At 34.8% G+C, this 15,528-nt stretch overlaps 2 protein-coding genes across 2 annotated transcripts; both read right to left on the reverse strand.

Moving 5' to 3' along the window:
* Positions 1-102: 102 nt before the first annotated feature.
* Positions 103-10,105, reverse strand: LOC133874592 (uncharacterized). The gene is made up of 16 exons (XM_062312448.1): positions 9,919-10,105; positions 9,641-9,781; positions 8,657-8,748; positions 8,145-8,241; positions 7,865-7,908; positions 7,294-7,382; positions 6,526-6,617; positions 6,288-6,434; positions 4,136-4,283; positions 3,900-3,976; positions 2,776-2,847; positions 1,405-1,452; positions 1,189-1,316; positions 927-1,089; positions 593-803; positions 103-382 (listed from the first exon to the last, which is right to left on the reverse strand). The coding sequence occupies exons 1-16, from the start codon at positions 10,027-10,029 to the stop codon at positions 333-335; spliced, it is 1,710 nt and encodes a 569-aa protein (XP_062168432.1). The 5' UTR covers positions 10,030-10,105; the 3' UTR covers positions 103-332.
* A 2,926-nt stretch (positions 10,106-13,031) lies between these two features.
* On the reverse strand, positions 13,032-15,140 carry LOC133874725 (aspartic proteinase nepenthesin-1-like). The gene is made up of 2 exons (XM_062312602.1): positions 14,539-15,140; positions 13,032-13,855 (listed from the first exon to the last, which is right to left on the reverse strand). Exons 1-2 carry the CDS (start codon positions 15,077-15,079, stop codon positions 13,050-13,052), a joined length of 1,347 nt encoding a protein of 448 aa, XP_062168586.1. The 5' UTR covers positions 15,080-15,140; the 3' UTR covers positions 13,032-13,049.
* Positions 15,141-15,528: the final 388 nt, after the last annotated feature.

Consider the following 15,528-nt stretch of genomic DNA (forward strand, 5'->3'; position numbering starts at 1 on the left):
TTTTTTTTTCCAATTTTAAAATCAGTTCTATTAATATTATAAATTAAGTGCGAGGCATGGAAATATTGGAAAGAGCAAATCATACAGGTGTAAGAGGAATCAGGAAGGAACTTATTTTTCATTTTTTTTTTCCTCACAGGAAGTGAAAGAGCACATGTTTATTCATTGATCTTACTATAAGATGATATGGTACAAACAAGGAGTACTCCCTGGTGATATTACACAAACAAAAAGAAAGAAAAAAAAAAAAAATCACTTCATAAACTATAACTGAAATGAAATGTGCATTTTTTCCAGATCCAGACAACTTGTTCCTGCAAGAGAAGATTCATTCATCTTCTTGGAAGGATATCTGAAAATGAAAAATCATGGAAGGGTGGACCTGCAACAAAGAAAACATGTAGGAATAAGTAGCAATTTTGCAAAAAATAACTCATACAAAAATTCATTCCAATTACTTAAGGAATGGCACTATGGATTAGCCCATCTGAAATGGCGTAAAGACTGGATTTTATGACTAAAGCATTAACAGATTATAGTAAAAAAAAAATATAACATTTTTCTTGCAAGTCTTATATGCAATATTCCTGACCTTCATGTTCACCAAGGATGTAAAATGGAATATGTGCAATCATCTTGGTGCGGCCTTCGCTCCAGTTTACTATGCCAGGATTCTGCGTTTGTCCACAAGAAGGTCGTGAAGGACCCAAAACAGACAAACAAATTGCAGGTTCACTCATTAGACCCAAATAATCACGAGCCCGCCTCCAAACCCTCGCATCTGAGATTCGAGATCGTGCTACCTTGACATGCATATCCAAGTTAACATGAGTACGTTAGTTGATAAAGAACTTTAGCAGCATTAAATCCACACAAGTTTTGCTGAGAATATTGTTACAGATTATGGCCAACACTGATAAACAGACCTTGCCCAACGATACGCGTGCCCTTGGCAGTAATTCACGGTGATGTGTAGCAAGCTTTGCAATAGCTGTTACAACAAAACATAGAAGCCTCGACTGTGACGACTTTCTGCTGAAGGTTTCACTATCAGTGCTCAGGGCTGACTCTTGCCTTAGACCTAGACGACTTCCGAAGGGAACAAGGAGATAGAGTCAGTAACATGTAGTCAACATAGAAAAAACAAATTACTACAAAAGTATAGAGCAAGGCTATCCTAATTTATACCTAGACGAAAGGTTTTCATACAATAGTAGCTCTAAACTCTCAAAAAGCTCACGAGCTGCATCTTTGTGTGATCCGCCGCCACCACCATGCTCCCCAATGGCCCAGCACAATTGTAATGCCAACTCTGTCTACAAAAGAAAACAAACAGGGAAATAATCCGTCAAAACAAAATAATATCACCTTTCTGCCTTGATCACTGAGAGGCCATCAACTGACCTTTGCAGGGCTGTCATAAGCTTCCCCGAGCCTGTCCATTATAGGCTTCTGCAAAGAAATTAACCAACTATTTATTGAAAAGTAGAAAGATCAAATATCATTATGGCTTTAGGTTTCTATTTTACAAGAACCCTTCAGAATGTGGCTTCAGGACATGTCAAGAGAAGAAAAGCTTATCAAATCACTAGTTATCCCAATAGTTATCCCAATAGCTTAAGCTGATAAGGAGCTAATTTAATCATTTAAAATATTTTAACACTCTTCTTCGCGTGTGAGCTCAAACTCTCTCTCAACAAATGAGACCCAACACAACTAAAACAGAGAATAGGATGTGGAGTAAAGGTTCAAATTCAAGATTTCGGCTTTGGTACTATGTTAAATTACCAATTATCTCAAAAGCTTAAATTGATAGGAAATTGTGAATTCAATCATTTAATTAAAATTTTAACAAAGCTTACAATAAAAAAAAAAAAAACAAAGAAACAAAGAAAGAAAGGAAAAACTGTGCCACATTAGCATGAGATAGATAACATTACAACTACACCATGTTGGCAGTATCAATAAGTTGTGACCAGCTGACCAAGCATTACTTGCAACGTTAGCATCAAAAAGAAGACCCACCACTTAAAACTGCCTTCAAATTGTTTCGAGACCTTGAGAAAGTAAATTTTATCAAGATAACAACAAAGCAAGATGATTAAGAATAACTTCATCACAAGGTCATGGTGGTTCTTTGCAAGTTTAAGTTGGAGAAATCCCAGCTCACCCACCCAAGAGTCGAAAACTCTTCTGAAAAATTGAGGTTGAGCTTATACAGAAGAATATGACCACCAAAAGCCTTTACAAAGGCAAATAACAACAACAAAAATGCCAAAAATATATTTATGTGCAAAAGATCTGTTAGGTTAGACACTGAAAATAGTTAAAAAGATAATTCCATACATAGGAGAGAAGTGCATAAGGAATGTTTTTTACAACTAAAATATTTAAATTAAAACACTTTCCTTGAATGTCGAACTGTATGTTCTCAATATTGAGGACACTAAATATTTTTTCATGAATTTTTTTTTTTTTTCTATTTTTATCTTTTATCTTTTTTCTGGTTAAATGTTTCTCTTGTATACTTCTTATGTCGCCCTTTGGTTTTTAATGAATTTTGATTACTTATATATAAAATATATATATTTATTGAGGATACTTTTCCACATTGGTGCTAGTAACACACTTTTGCACCAAGCTGTTCAATTTTTTATTTAAAATTCCTCATGACACTACCTTGCAATATTTCTTAGTAGGTGGATCATCAACAGGCAGTCGAAAGACAATTGGTGCAATATCAACCATAGAAGTAATGTGTTTTCATGAAAATACCTTCAAAAGTGCGATAAAATCTGGAGAGCGCTGAAATGCAGCAAGCATGAACTCTAACAGCCTTTTGCGAATCTACAATCATAAACAACTTTTTTTTTTATAAGAACAAACATAAACAACTCCTCTGACATATATACTCCCACTTTCTCAAAAAATCTTGTATCAGTTGTAATTTGTCATGGAAATATCTAAGCAATAAAGGATAACCAAGATTATAAAAACACATAATCATATTTCATGCACAATTGACTAAAAAACATATGAAACATCACTAGAATACAATACTTATTCATGTTATTGGATATGCATTAATAGTTTCGTTACTTGAGGCCTAACTGTAAATGCATTTTCTCAGTCCTAAGGCTAATGACAATACTTTTCTACTATGAAATCATTTTTTCCTGTATTTGGGACACAGAGAAACAAAGAATAAAAGAACAGATAACATGAGAAGAAACAAATTATTGACACTTCTCAAGAGAACTTTTGAGAAAATAAATAAGGGGAAATACAAATCCATGAAGGAGAAGGATACTGGTAAGCAGCTAGAGTTCAATATGATCTAATCACCAGAATTACTATAAGCAATATTTAATCTATTTGATGGCTTTTTGTAAATTTTTATTTGTATTTACCACACTATTGCATTGTTTTAACAGGCCAACACAACTCATGCATCCATATAGGACTGCTGCTGTGACCTGACACTCCACCCATAATTTTATTGAAGGAGATTTCATTTGGTCCAAAGACCATTTCTTTTAATACTGCAAATTGAAAAGAAGATGTACATAAATTCAAAGCAAGAAAGCCTATTCAGTCTACTTTGTATGCCAGCTTACCTAAATTAACTTTACCAGCCAACTTTCTCTATAAACTTACCAAAATAAACTTTATTTATTTAAGAAGTAAGCCAGCTGAATGGCATTTTCTTTATTGGATTGGTGAGGCAGGCCATCCTATACAAGTTACAAGCTTAGTTATGGATCCCATACAAGGCCCCTGTTCCCCTGACATCTAGTTCTTCTATACCTTATTGTAAATTTGCGAATCAAACCTACATGGCAATGACAAAAATGCACGTCAAAGGAAATAAACTCAACTATATTGAACTACATACATACCTCATAAGAGAAACTTTTGTCTGGAAATATTGTAGCATTTTTTGTCATTAGCAGGGGTATCAGTGCACAGATTAAAGCTGAAAAGCAAACACACACAAATCTCATCACTGTCAGCAACTTACAGGGAAAAGGTCAAGAGGCTTCAATAAATGACTTTTGCAAATTATGATGTTTCTATACAACTAAAAAAAAAGGATACCGATGTTAAAAGAAAATTTAAAATTGTATCAACATACAATTATTGACACCACGTAGTCCTATGGAAAAGTACACATCAAGAATCCGAGGTGCCATTTTAAGAATTTGTTTTAGCCTATCAGACTGAGGGGTATTAATTGCAGCCTGTAATGCTGTGGCCATCCCAGGAGAAGTCCAGTGGCGTTCCTGAAATACAATATCAATCACAAAGTTAAGAATTAATTTCAAGCATCTAGTATACACATGAGTGTAGAAAGTTGAGTCCCACGTTGCAAAGATGTTATGTGTGCAAGTGTTTAATATAGCACGGTTTGGCCCAAACCCATAGGCTTAAACTTTTGCTTTGAGTGGTGTGTCAATATGTTTTTTTTTATAATTAATAAGTCAATCTCATAAAAAGCGTAAGGCAGCCCTTAGTAAACTGCGAGTATACAAAAGGAGAAGCCTAATTAGAGAAACGAATTAGAAAATCATTAGAACTAAACGAAAGAGGGGACACGTAAGCCGAAAACCAAAGATACAAAGTGTGGTAAAAGGAGGATAAAATCTCCTCTGAGGTCTTCTCTAATTATTTCTTTCCTTCCATAAGCACCAAAAGAGGTAAGTAGGCGCCATTTTCCATACCATAGCACTCATCGACCTACCCGAGGACCACCAACAAGCAAGCAGATTGAAAACACGTCGAGGCATAACTCAGGACATCCCAAAGCGATTGAAAAGAGTATTCCATAAAGCAGAAGTCACATCGCAATGGAGAAGAAGATGGTCCATAGACTACTCAGTCTTCTTACACATGCAACATCTATTGATCAGGATAACGTGGCGCTTCCTGAGATTTTCCAAGGTGAGGATCTTTCCAAAACTCACCGACCACATAAAAAAGGCCGCCTTTGAAGGAGTTAACTAGAAAACTTCTCAAGGTATCAATCTCTCTAACAAGTAGAATCGGAGTGATTAAAAAATTTCTCAAGGTGCCAATTTGCCGAACAAGTGGTATTAGAGTTAATGGTAGTATGCAGTATGGTGGATACTGGTCCTTTTCACAATTGGAGTGAGGACGACGCGCATGCATGGATGGTAGGTCCCTTTCACAATTGGAGCAGGGACAAAGGTGCATGACACAGATAAAGATCACATAGCCCACACAAATGATCCTAGAGATAGCCATAAGATTGATAAGGCTTCCATTTAAGGGGGAGTGTAGCAGTATAGTGGATGATAGTAGTCCATTTCACAGTTTGAACGGGGATGGTGAGTCCTTTTTTACAGTTAGAGTAAAGACAAAGGTGCATGACACAAATAAAGCCCACAAAACCCACACAAGTGATTCTAGAGATGGTCTATAAGATTGATGAAGTTTCCATTCGGGAGGGAGTGTAGCAACGTGGTCATAGACTTGTATGTGAAGGGGAGATTTTTGAGCATACACAAGTGAGTATAAAAAGTTAAGTCACATTGAAAAGATGTCATACGCGTGAATGGTTAATATAGCATAATTAGGTCTAAACTCATAGTCTTAAACTTTTGGGTTGAGTGATGTCTCAACATGTTAGAAGACTTCCGAAGATATCAATCTCCCTAGCAATAACATATTGTCAAATAACAATCATATGATTCGAGTTAGAAATTAATAAAAATATATTGTTTTTAAAACATCCATGACATCGCAAAAAATAAAAAATAAAAAATTGGTATAGGCTTAAAAACCAAAATATATTCTTACCTGAAAGAAAGCCATAAGTGTTCAATAAACCCATTCACAATTAAATTTACTTCCTCTTTGTTATAATGCAAAGCGATTTTTTATTAGTTTGATAAGTATTATGATTAAATAGAAATTCACTAGGAAATTATTAAATTGGAGATAACTAGTATACGACCAGCAAAACCAAAGACATAACTAACTTCAACTAAAAAAAAGCACTGACAAGTTCATTGGGCAAAATTAATTGTGAAAATAGCTACAAGAAGAAAAAGTAAAGACGCACAAAAAATGCAAATATATTTTTTCAAGGGGGTAGAGGGAAAGAAATAAACAAGAAAAGGTAGGGAAATACTCCTTTAGTCATTAGCTACAATACTTTTGCACTAATAGACAATAGTTTCATTAGGTCCTTCATCATATGTATTTATCTTGTAAGATACTTAGAATAGGCAAAATGCAACTTGAGGCATGAGAAGGGGACATACGGCAAGGCCATCATTTTCATCCTTTAAAAGCTCAAGGAACAAAGGATCAGCGGCGTCCATTGTGTTGCTATCATCAGACTCAGAGTCACCCCCTCCATCTCCTATGGTTGAACCAGTATAAGCTTCATCCATGAGTGCAAGTAGCATCTGCTTCCACATAAATTCAATACTGTTAATTGCACTTCATACAAAGTCTTGGATAGACTCATGTAGTTTCTTAAACTCCCAAAAAAACAACCTCAGGAGCCGCACTCTTCTGGATTGAAGCTATGCTACTTCCAATTAGTGATCCCGAGCTCCTTTCTACCTTTTCCAATGCGACTACCAAAACTAATACAGGTGAATACAAAAAATGTCAAAAAGGACATAATTTGTGTAAAAAGAATTTAACACAACATAGATATTTACTCCAAACTAACTAATGCCAAATTTTGGGGGTCACTAACTTCTCCTAAGCACTTTATTAATGAGTAATTCTAGAAACCTTAGATTTTTCTTTTTTTTAGCAAGGACTGATCCAAGGGTTAGTTGAGACTGCCAAAACCACATTGTGGGATAATTATAGTATAAAAATGTGGTTAGTAGCATTAATCTTTATTAATTGCAAATTAAATGAGAAAAAAAATGAATGATAGATTAAAATCTCATACAATTTTATTTTTTTCTCGAGTTAAAAGCAGCTTTCTAATTCTTTTAGATCAATCATAAAGGAATCCAGCTCTACATTCTACTCAAGCTTGATATGCTCCAACTACACGAGATGAAAAAACCTAAAGAAAGTGGCATGAGTCATGCCTATTTCTCTCTGGTGTGCAGAACAATCCATATTCAAAGAAACATCGATATGCCTTCACACAGGTTAGTAACAACTTGTATTTATGTGGTTTGTTTGTTCCTACTTATCCAAAAGAGAGAAAACAAAAATAAAATAATAATAATAATAATAATAATGTCAACATGGAAAGAATAAAACATAGTCATATATAAGCCAAATACACAAACTCACTTGGAAAGTCCACTAAGGATGGAAATAACGGAAGAAATGACCCAGGTGACATCAATCCAGGGAAAACCTTCAAAAAGGACTTTTCTAATCTGCAAGTGCAGAACAGGTAACTTCATGTCATTCTTTTCTACTTCAAAGAATTTTTTGATTCTCAATGTAATTAGGTCCCAGCATCAATCCCATCAAAAATCCCAATTCTGGCATCATAGTAAAACTGACACACAAAGACCTCATGTAAAGTATTTGAAAGTAATACCAATAATCGCAGCTACAAAGATATGTGAATCGTACAAAAGCAACTTCTATATAATTCGAAGGGCATCCTGTGCTAAATTAAATGTACTAGTGATGTGTATATGAAGTACGAACCAAGACATACTTCCAGATAGAAGGCCACAGTTGAACGATGAAAAGCAGTCTATAGATACGAATCTATGAAGAAGTAAGCATAGCTAACTTTAAACATAAATTACAGTTTAACCAATAAAAATCAACTCCCTAACAAATAAATGTTTTTGTGACTGACATGTCACCAATAACATTAATTAAAACAGAGCTCAAATGGACCTACCTTTCTCCATTCCATGCAATCAGCTTTAGTAACAATGGAAAGAACTGCAAAAAGATTATCAAGATTAGATGGCAATATATATATAAAATAAAAATAAATAAAAAAAAAAAAATCAAACCATCCAGTTACCCTCTTCCGTATTTTAAATTAGTTATCACCAATCAATTTATCAAAGGAAAGACTTACTAGGGAAACGGAAAGGTGAGCCATACATAGAATAGTGCAAAGAGAGATTAGACACATACTTTGTATCAATATATGCAAATACCTAAGAGCCTACCTGAGGCAGTAAGGTAGGGAAAGAAGTTAGAAGTTTTTTCTTGTTCATGTTCAGAAAATCAAGGGTTGCTTCTGCAACAACAGGATCTGAAAACTCACTGCAACCAGATTAGAACAAATCGGTGTGTGCTGATCATAGAATGTTAATTAGATGTTATCTGAAGAAAATTTCATATTAGCATAAGCAGAAAAAAGATAAACAAATTCCTGAAGAAAGACAGAATAAAATGATGTTTTTATCAAAAATATGTAGGATCAACATAACAAAAGGGGCCAATGTCCCATTTCCTTCATGTTATTCTTTAACCATCCTCTCATGGTGGTTAAGGACTAGGATAAGTTTAAGAAATATTTTATTTGTTCATGTCTAAGTAGTTAAATAAAGATCACTTGGCCAAGAGGGGAATAATAAAATAAACACCGTAAAAGGAAAGTGAGTTCAAAACACATTTTACTTTTGATACTCAAAATCTAACCATATAATTAATCAACATGAGATAAATATCTCATTACCGGCTCAAGCATGAACGGAAAAATGCCCTCAGACTTGGATCAGCATCATGCAGAACCATCTCTCCAAAATCAAGGAAAAATTGCAGAATAGCCTGTTAGACAAATGACTACAAAATATGAGCAATATAATACTAAAAAACGCGGGCATGCATGTGATCTTGTTGATAATATCATCAAAAGAATAAAATAGATATTACAAACTCAAGGAGACAAATCCAGTCAATAATATTATGAAAAGAGAATAATGTATTGTATCTGACCAGTAACTGCAGTTCAACTCAAGCTTGAACTTTTACATAAGCCAAATTTTTAGTCACAAGCGCATACACGCACAAAAAAAAAAAAAAAAAAAAAAAAAAAAAAAAAGAAAGAAAAATTCTTTTCAAACAAGCATTGAAGCAGCTACCATCATGGGAAGCAAGGTAGTCTTTTTTTTAAAAAAAATAAATTATTACTATGTCAGCGTTAATAACTCACGTGTAATACATGAACACTAGAATTTGGGTAATTAGGGTTAATAACTCTCATGTAATACGTGAACACTAGGGTTTGAGTAGTCGGTTAAGTCTCCTATATAAGCCTTGTATTCCTCTTTGGCAAAACAGAGAATAACAGTATTACAAAATTTGGTTTTCTTTAACTCAACCCTTCCCAGCCATACTCCTTTCTTTAACACAACAGTGCGTCATCAAACATATAATGATATCCGAAACAAAAAAAAATAAAAAAAAATAAAATTATAAATTTATAAATTAGCCACAATCCAACTTGAAATGCCAACTCCAAGCATCAATATCGCTTTTCATATTATTAGGCCCTAAGGCAAATAGATATCATTTAAACCACACTAACCACTGCTAATTTGGCTATCAAGCTAAGCATTGATAGTTAAGACTAACACCACAAATCTACAGCTACTTTGAACAAATTACGATCTCAAAACAACGAAAACATTAGGGAAAATTCCGAGAAATGAAGCCGAACCAGCAAGAGAAGGCCATTGGAGGTTCGAGACTGAGCAAGCGAAGCCACCGCCCGCTGAAAGAGCTTGTTGATCTGCGGATAAAACCTTGCCACCAAATCCTCAGAGTTCTCAGCTTTACACAATTCATAAAGCTTCTTCACCTAACCAAACAAAAGCAAACGCATTACTGTACAGAAAAAGATGGAGAGAGCGATATTTCTGAAAATGTTCATTTTCCTTCCTTTTTTTCTCGGGAACCAAATAGAAAATTGAAGATTCAAGAGAGAGAGAGAGATACGGAATGGAGAAGAGCGGGGTCAGAGGAAGGGTCGTTGGCTACAGTGAAGTCTCGCGTGCTACTGGATAGGGTTCGGAGATGGAAATCCCAGTCTCTGTCTCGGTTTTCCATTTTCCGGAGACGAATTTGGAAGTGTTTATCGTGTTTTCGTCGATGGAAATCAAACAGAGAGAGAGGAAAGAGCGAGTGGTTGCAACTTTTATAAGAGAGATCCAACTGTAAATTAACGGGAGCGAGCGCGTTTTGTCAATGAAACGACGCCGTTAGATCTCCTCAGTACGCAGCGTTTTCGCAATAGAAAAAACCCCCCCCAAAAAAAAAAAAAACATTTTGTAAATATTATTTTTGAAGTTTCTTACATGCATAGAGCTTTTAAAATCAAAAAGAATTTTGGAGACAACTTAAAAATGGCCTTTCTTATAGCAAAAAGTCAAAAAAATATTTTTGAGTCTTTTACCAAACTAATTAACTTGTTTTTGGGCACAATTTTTTATGTACTAAAAAGTACTTTTTAATGCAATCACAACAAGCTCTTAAATTCCTTCACGAAAAGAAAATAGCTCTATTTTTTAATGTTAAGCTTGTACACTTATTTATTATATTTATTTATATTTGTTCTTGTTAAGGGATAATTGCACCGTTAGTCTCTGTGGTATGCCATAATTATTTTTCACTCCCTATAGTTTAAAAAGTTCATGGGAGGTCCCTGTACTATGCAATAATTACAAATCGATCCCTAGCGTCAAATTCTATTAAATTTTTTAACAGATTCCGCCAAATGCCACATCAGCGCCACGTGTCGCCAATAAGATGGCGACACGTGTCCATTTTAATAAAAAATATAAATTTATTAAAAAATAAATAAATATACTTATTTTTTAAAAAAAAATTAAAACTCCAAAAAAAAAACCAGCAAGGGGTGGCTTGGCCACCCCTTTAAGAACCAGGGGTGGCCCGCGGGCCACCTATGCCACCCTTTGCTTCACGTTTTTTCTTTTTCTTTTTCTTTTTTAAAAAAAATAAGTATTTTTATTTATTTTTTAATAATTTTTTTTATTAAGATGGACACGTGTCGCCGGCGTTGACGTGTAGAGCTAACAGATTCCGTCAAAATGGTGGATGAAAAATCAACCCAGGGAGTAAAACGTAATTATTGCATAGCACAGGGACCTCCCATGAACTTTTTAAACCATAGAGAGTAAAAAATAATTATGGCATACCACAGGGACCAACGGTACAATTATCCCTTGTTAATATGATGTGTTTTAAAAAAAATAAATTAATGATTAATATAAAAAGTTACTTAAAACACGTCATATCAACTAATATAAAATGAGTGTAACGAATAATAATACTTTATTATTCATTTCTAATAGCATTTGATGAATTGGGTCAACTTCTTTGCTTGAATCTGACATACTAGGACTATGTTTGCCATTAATACACTGTATTCTTGTTTTCTGTATTTCGTTTATACTCAAATACATTAACAAATATAACCTAAAATTGAATTTTTTTGGTTTTTTTTTTAAAATCTCATATTTTGTGGGGACAAACCCAATAGCATGTCTACTAGTGGGAACAAAATTTTGAAGAAGTGACAGTTCAAAGAATAATGCTTAAGACATGGTGATTTTGTTTGTTAAAACATTTTCGTTCCCCCCTTTTGTTTTATTTTTTTAAAATAAAAATATTAACAAACAATTTAAAATGCAAAACAATTACAAAATATTCAAAAGAGGTGGGGGCTGGGCGGGACGATGTCCCCCCATCAGGCCCCCTTAATTCCGTCACTGTATACAATATTTTTATTGAAAAAAAATGCTGAATATACCATTTGTTTTTCCACGTGTCAACATGTGATTAAAAGGTGTTAGAAAGTGTTAAACGCGTACATTTTTTTATTCCAATCATGTGCTAACACATATGAGAAATTATAAAAGAATTGTATGCATAATATTACTCTAAAAGAATATCCCAGGACACTACAAGGATGAACCCTTTGTTTTCTCATAGTCCCTACGACCTATCTCCACATCCATTGAATTTTGAGAGATGGGATTCTCATTCCAAATCATATGGCTAATTTATTATAATATAACATATACTTATAATATATTATATATAATATAAGAAAAACTTCTTTTACACCTTTCGAGGTATAAGCAGTCTTGCAATCAAAACTTTAAAATTTAAAAATTTGCAACGTATTCTGGCAGGTGATTATGAAATATCACTTATCCAATCAGGTGAGTTCAAATTTGAGTTCTTGCAACGCCGTATTGGATAAGCAAAGGGATTTCTTGAATCTTTCTTTAGCAACAAGAAAAAAAGTGAGGCAGTACAAGGCCTCTCTGACTTTCTTCCTAGCGAAGCATACCTCCTTCACGCGGCCCTAAGTGGCAACCCTGGCGGCGGCAACAACCTTGTGGATGGACGTGGTAGCGATTCGTGCGGCGACCAAGAGTGCCTTGGCCAAGTTGAGTGCATGGACAAAGTTTTTTTTTCAAATTGAGTCGGAGGAATTTTCTTGAACCAAGTCTATTAAACTCACATGTGTCTAAAATCATATAATTTTCAAATACATTTGAGAATCACATACTTATTAAAAATGTACATAAAAATTAAGAAGAATGAATATAAGAATCACATACATTTTAAATACATATCAATTTAATAGATTAGATCGGTAGAATCCGTCACTCAATCTAGAGAAACCTTTATCAAGGTCGAGGTCGATGGCCAATTTGGGAGTGGGATGGAAGAAAGCGAAGCTAGGGTTAGAGCGGGGAGGGTCTCGTACAAGGCATATTAAAGAATTTTGGTATGTTTAATATCATGTATCACTTTCTGTCTAACAAAATTAATGTGGCAGGTGATACGGTAACTGGATGTGTCTTAATTTATATTTTTAACCTTTCATTTTCCCTTCAACTATCATAGTTAATAATTCCTTGAAAGCCATAAATGAATGACAATTATAGGGTAAATTAATATGGAAATGGGATATCTCCTTTCTAGTCGAACAAAATGACTATCCATTAATACGCCAAGTTCCAATTTCTTTAATTAATTACTCGAAGAAATTCAGCATAAACATGAGCAAGGGCAGAAATAAAAAGAGAAGAGAATCAAAACTTGTCACTTGCACAATTCTCGGGAGCAAACCGGACAACACCCAAATTGAGATCATAAACAACACGCATATCTTGTTGCTGCCATGCCCCCAACAAAGTTTTACCTGTAAACGGCATCAACGCCACGCAGAAATACCCCTTTGCCTCGTAGTGAAAATACATATACGTTGGCTCCACCTTGAAGTCGGCTCCTTGAAAATGGAATGTCATCGACAAATATGGCCGGAACTTGGGATTCGACTTGTAACAATATTCCAACCCTCCCTCTTTGTGCACTCTCTCAAGCCCAAAAGATGTAAAATGCTCATCAAATTCCCTCATCACTCTCTCGTACGGGCCGCGGTCGATGAACGTGGCTATTGCTCCGGTGTCGATGATGCAACCGCCGTTTCCGTTCGGTTTAAGATCAAAGGTCCGGGGCGGGAAACCGATGCGGTGGTCGCCAACACTAATGTCTAGCAAATTCAAGTAGTAATAGGTTGTCAAATCCCTGTACATAATTGGTGTCGTTTTATAGTCTCTTCTCATCGAAACGGTGTCCTCACCAAACCTCAGGATACTCGTAGCCTCCATTTCACGGTAGCCATAGACCAAGCAGTATGAAAAACGGCCTTGGATTGTGCTTTTCAGTTGGCTTACTAAAGACTCTGGGGCTGTGTTCATGCCCAAAATCCCAGAAATTTTGCGCCCACGAAACGTGAAATCTAGATTGTCGTTGGAGCAGCCAAACATCATGTTTGGGACAGGCAGGACACTATCCTTATTATATGCAAACATGAAGGTTTCCGTAGAGAGTATACCTGTTAAAATATTAGTTAATTGATTAAATTTTTTATAAGTTTAAGATTTTGAAATAGAGTAATGTTATGTACAACATTTTCATCCGATTTCACTCGGATAGAAAGGTTTTTCTTTTACACTTTTTTCTTCCCTCTCACTCGATCATTGTGAAGGAAAAACCTTCTCATCCGGATAAAATTTGGATCAAAGATGGGACATATAGCATTATTTTTTAGAATTAGTGATAATTTAATAAGGTAACGCATTCAAGGTTTTAAGTTTGAACTTTGTATTCGTCATTTATCTCACATTTCAAATAAATGAATCACGATTCATTACAATTTTAAAGAAATTTTAGATTCTTAAATTATATGAATTCGTGCCGTTTCTTGCATCGAATGGTTTGAAAATGCTACCTATTAAAAAGGTGGTGCAAAGGTTTTTTTACCCAATTCTTATTGGTAACATGTCACATTTTTAATATGTAGCATTTTTTACGTCGTTCGATTCAATAAACAGTCCAAATTCACATAATTTGAGAAAATAAATTACATGTAAGAATCCCTTAACCCCATTTATTAAGAGGAAGTTTGAACATACAAGTAACTAAAAGCATTAAAATATTAGTTAAATTATTAAATTTATTTTTATATATATATATATAAAATTAAGAACTTTTCGAAAAATAGTGATTTAAGTATACCTTTGGTTACAGCTCCGCCGCCATACCGTTGGCTGTACACACAATTTCCATCGACACATTTACAAAGCCGCTTACGACAACGAGGGTCAGTGCATGGGATCTTCTGGTACGTTGAAGAAGCGGTAGAGTTGTACAGGGGAAGTATTTGATTGAAGCAATTTATGCAAGGCAGGCACTGTGTCCAGATGAGGCCACTGCCAGCATCGATGAGTAAATATTGAGAGATTTGTGGGGTTCCAAGAGAAAGTTCAGCAGAGTAGAAGGTGCTGGCTTCATGCACCGGGAGATGGATGCTTTCGGGGTCGTCCATGGCGGCATTTTGGGAAAAAACTAGATAGTTAGCCCTTGCTTGGGAGATTTCGACCATTTTTTGATTTCTTTCAGATTGGCTAAGGTTTCCAGGGTACAGAGGAGATTCTGGGGAGAACCTGGGGATGAGCTTTAGGCTAAATCCTGCAGCGGATTCTGAAGGAGTGAAGTAGGCTAAAGAGACTGCAGCTGCCATGAGGCAGAGAAAGAGAGAATTTTGAAATGGGGCCATTTTGGGAGCTAGGTGGGGTTGAGCCTGCTATAGCTAAAGGATTAGCACCTCCATTACTTATATTCTTTTTTTCTAATTGCAAGTTAATTATTACACAGAATGGCCATAATCACATACTTAAATTGCTTAATAAAATTCTTCTAAAAAATGAGTTGCGACTTTAATTTAGCATCCTAATATATATAAGAAAAAAAATATATATTTAGCCCATAAGTTTTTTTCAGATTTGAATTTAGAGTCATTGAATTACTTTCTAAGTTTAAGAATATAGTTCTTAAGTTTTGCTCATATTTTAAATAGGTCTCTCTATCACTTTTTCGTCAAAATGAATAATTTGTTATATATTACGTATGTCTTAATCGACACGCTAGCGTTCATATCAACACCTAATATCAATAGCATATCATTAATCGCCAAATCATCCATTAAAAAAAAAAAAAAAAAAAAAA

This window comes from Alnus glutinosa, chromosome 8, assembly GCF_958979055.1.
Source record: "Alnus glutinosa chromosome 8, dhAlnGlut1.1, whole genome shotgun sequence".
NCBI classification, from domain to species: Eukaryota; Viridiplantae; Streptophyta; class Magnoliopsida; order Fagales; family Betulaceae; genus Alnus; species Alnus glutinosa.

What these genes read in the sequence shown, in the direction of transcription:
- LOC133874592 (XM_062312448.1), bottom strand. Translation starts at nt 10,029, where the DNA reads ATGGAAAACCGAGACAGAGACTGGGATTTCCATCTCCGAACCCTATCC. An exon ending in TTCCGTTCATGCTTGAGCCG is followed by an intron (nt 8,242 to 8,656) that starts GTAATGAGATAT and finishes ATCTGGTTGCAG; the next exon opens with TGAGTTTTCAGATCCTGTTG. An exon ending in AGAAGAGTGCGGCTCCTGAG is followed by an intron (nt 6,435 to 6,525) that starts GTTGTTTTTTTG and finishes ATGTGGAAGCAG; the next exon opens with ATGCTACTTGCACTCATGGA.
- LOC133874725 (XM_062312602.1), bottom strand. Translation starts at nt 15,079, where the DNA reads ATGGCCCCATTTCAAAATTCTCTCTTTCTCTGCCTCATGGCAGCTGCA. An exon ending in CGGCGGAGCTGTAACCAAAG is followed by an intron (nt 13,856 to 14,538) that starts GTATACTTAAAT and finishes ATATTTTAACAG; the next exon opens with GTATACTCTCTACGGAAACC.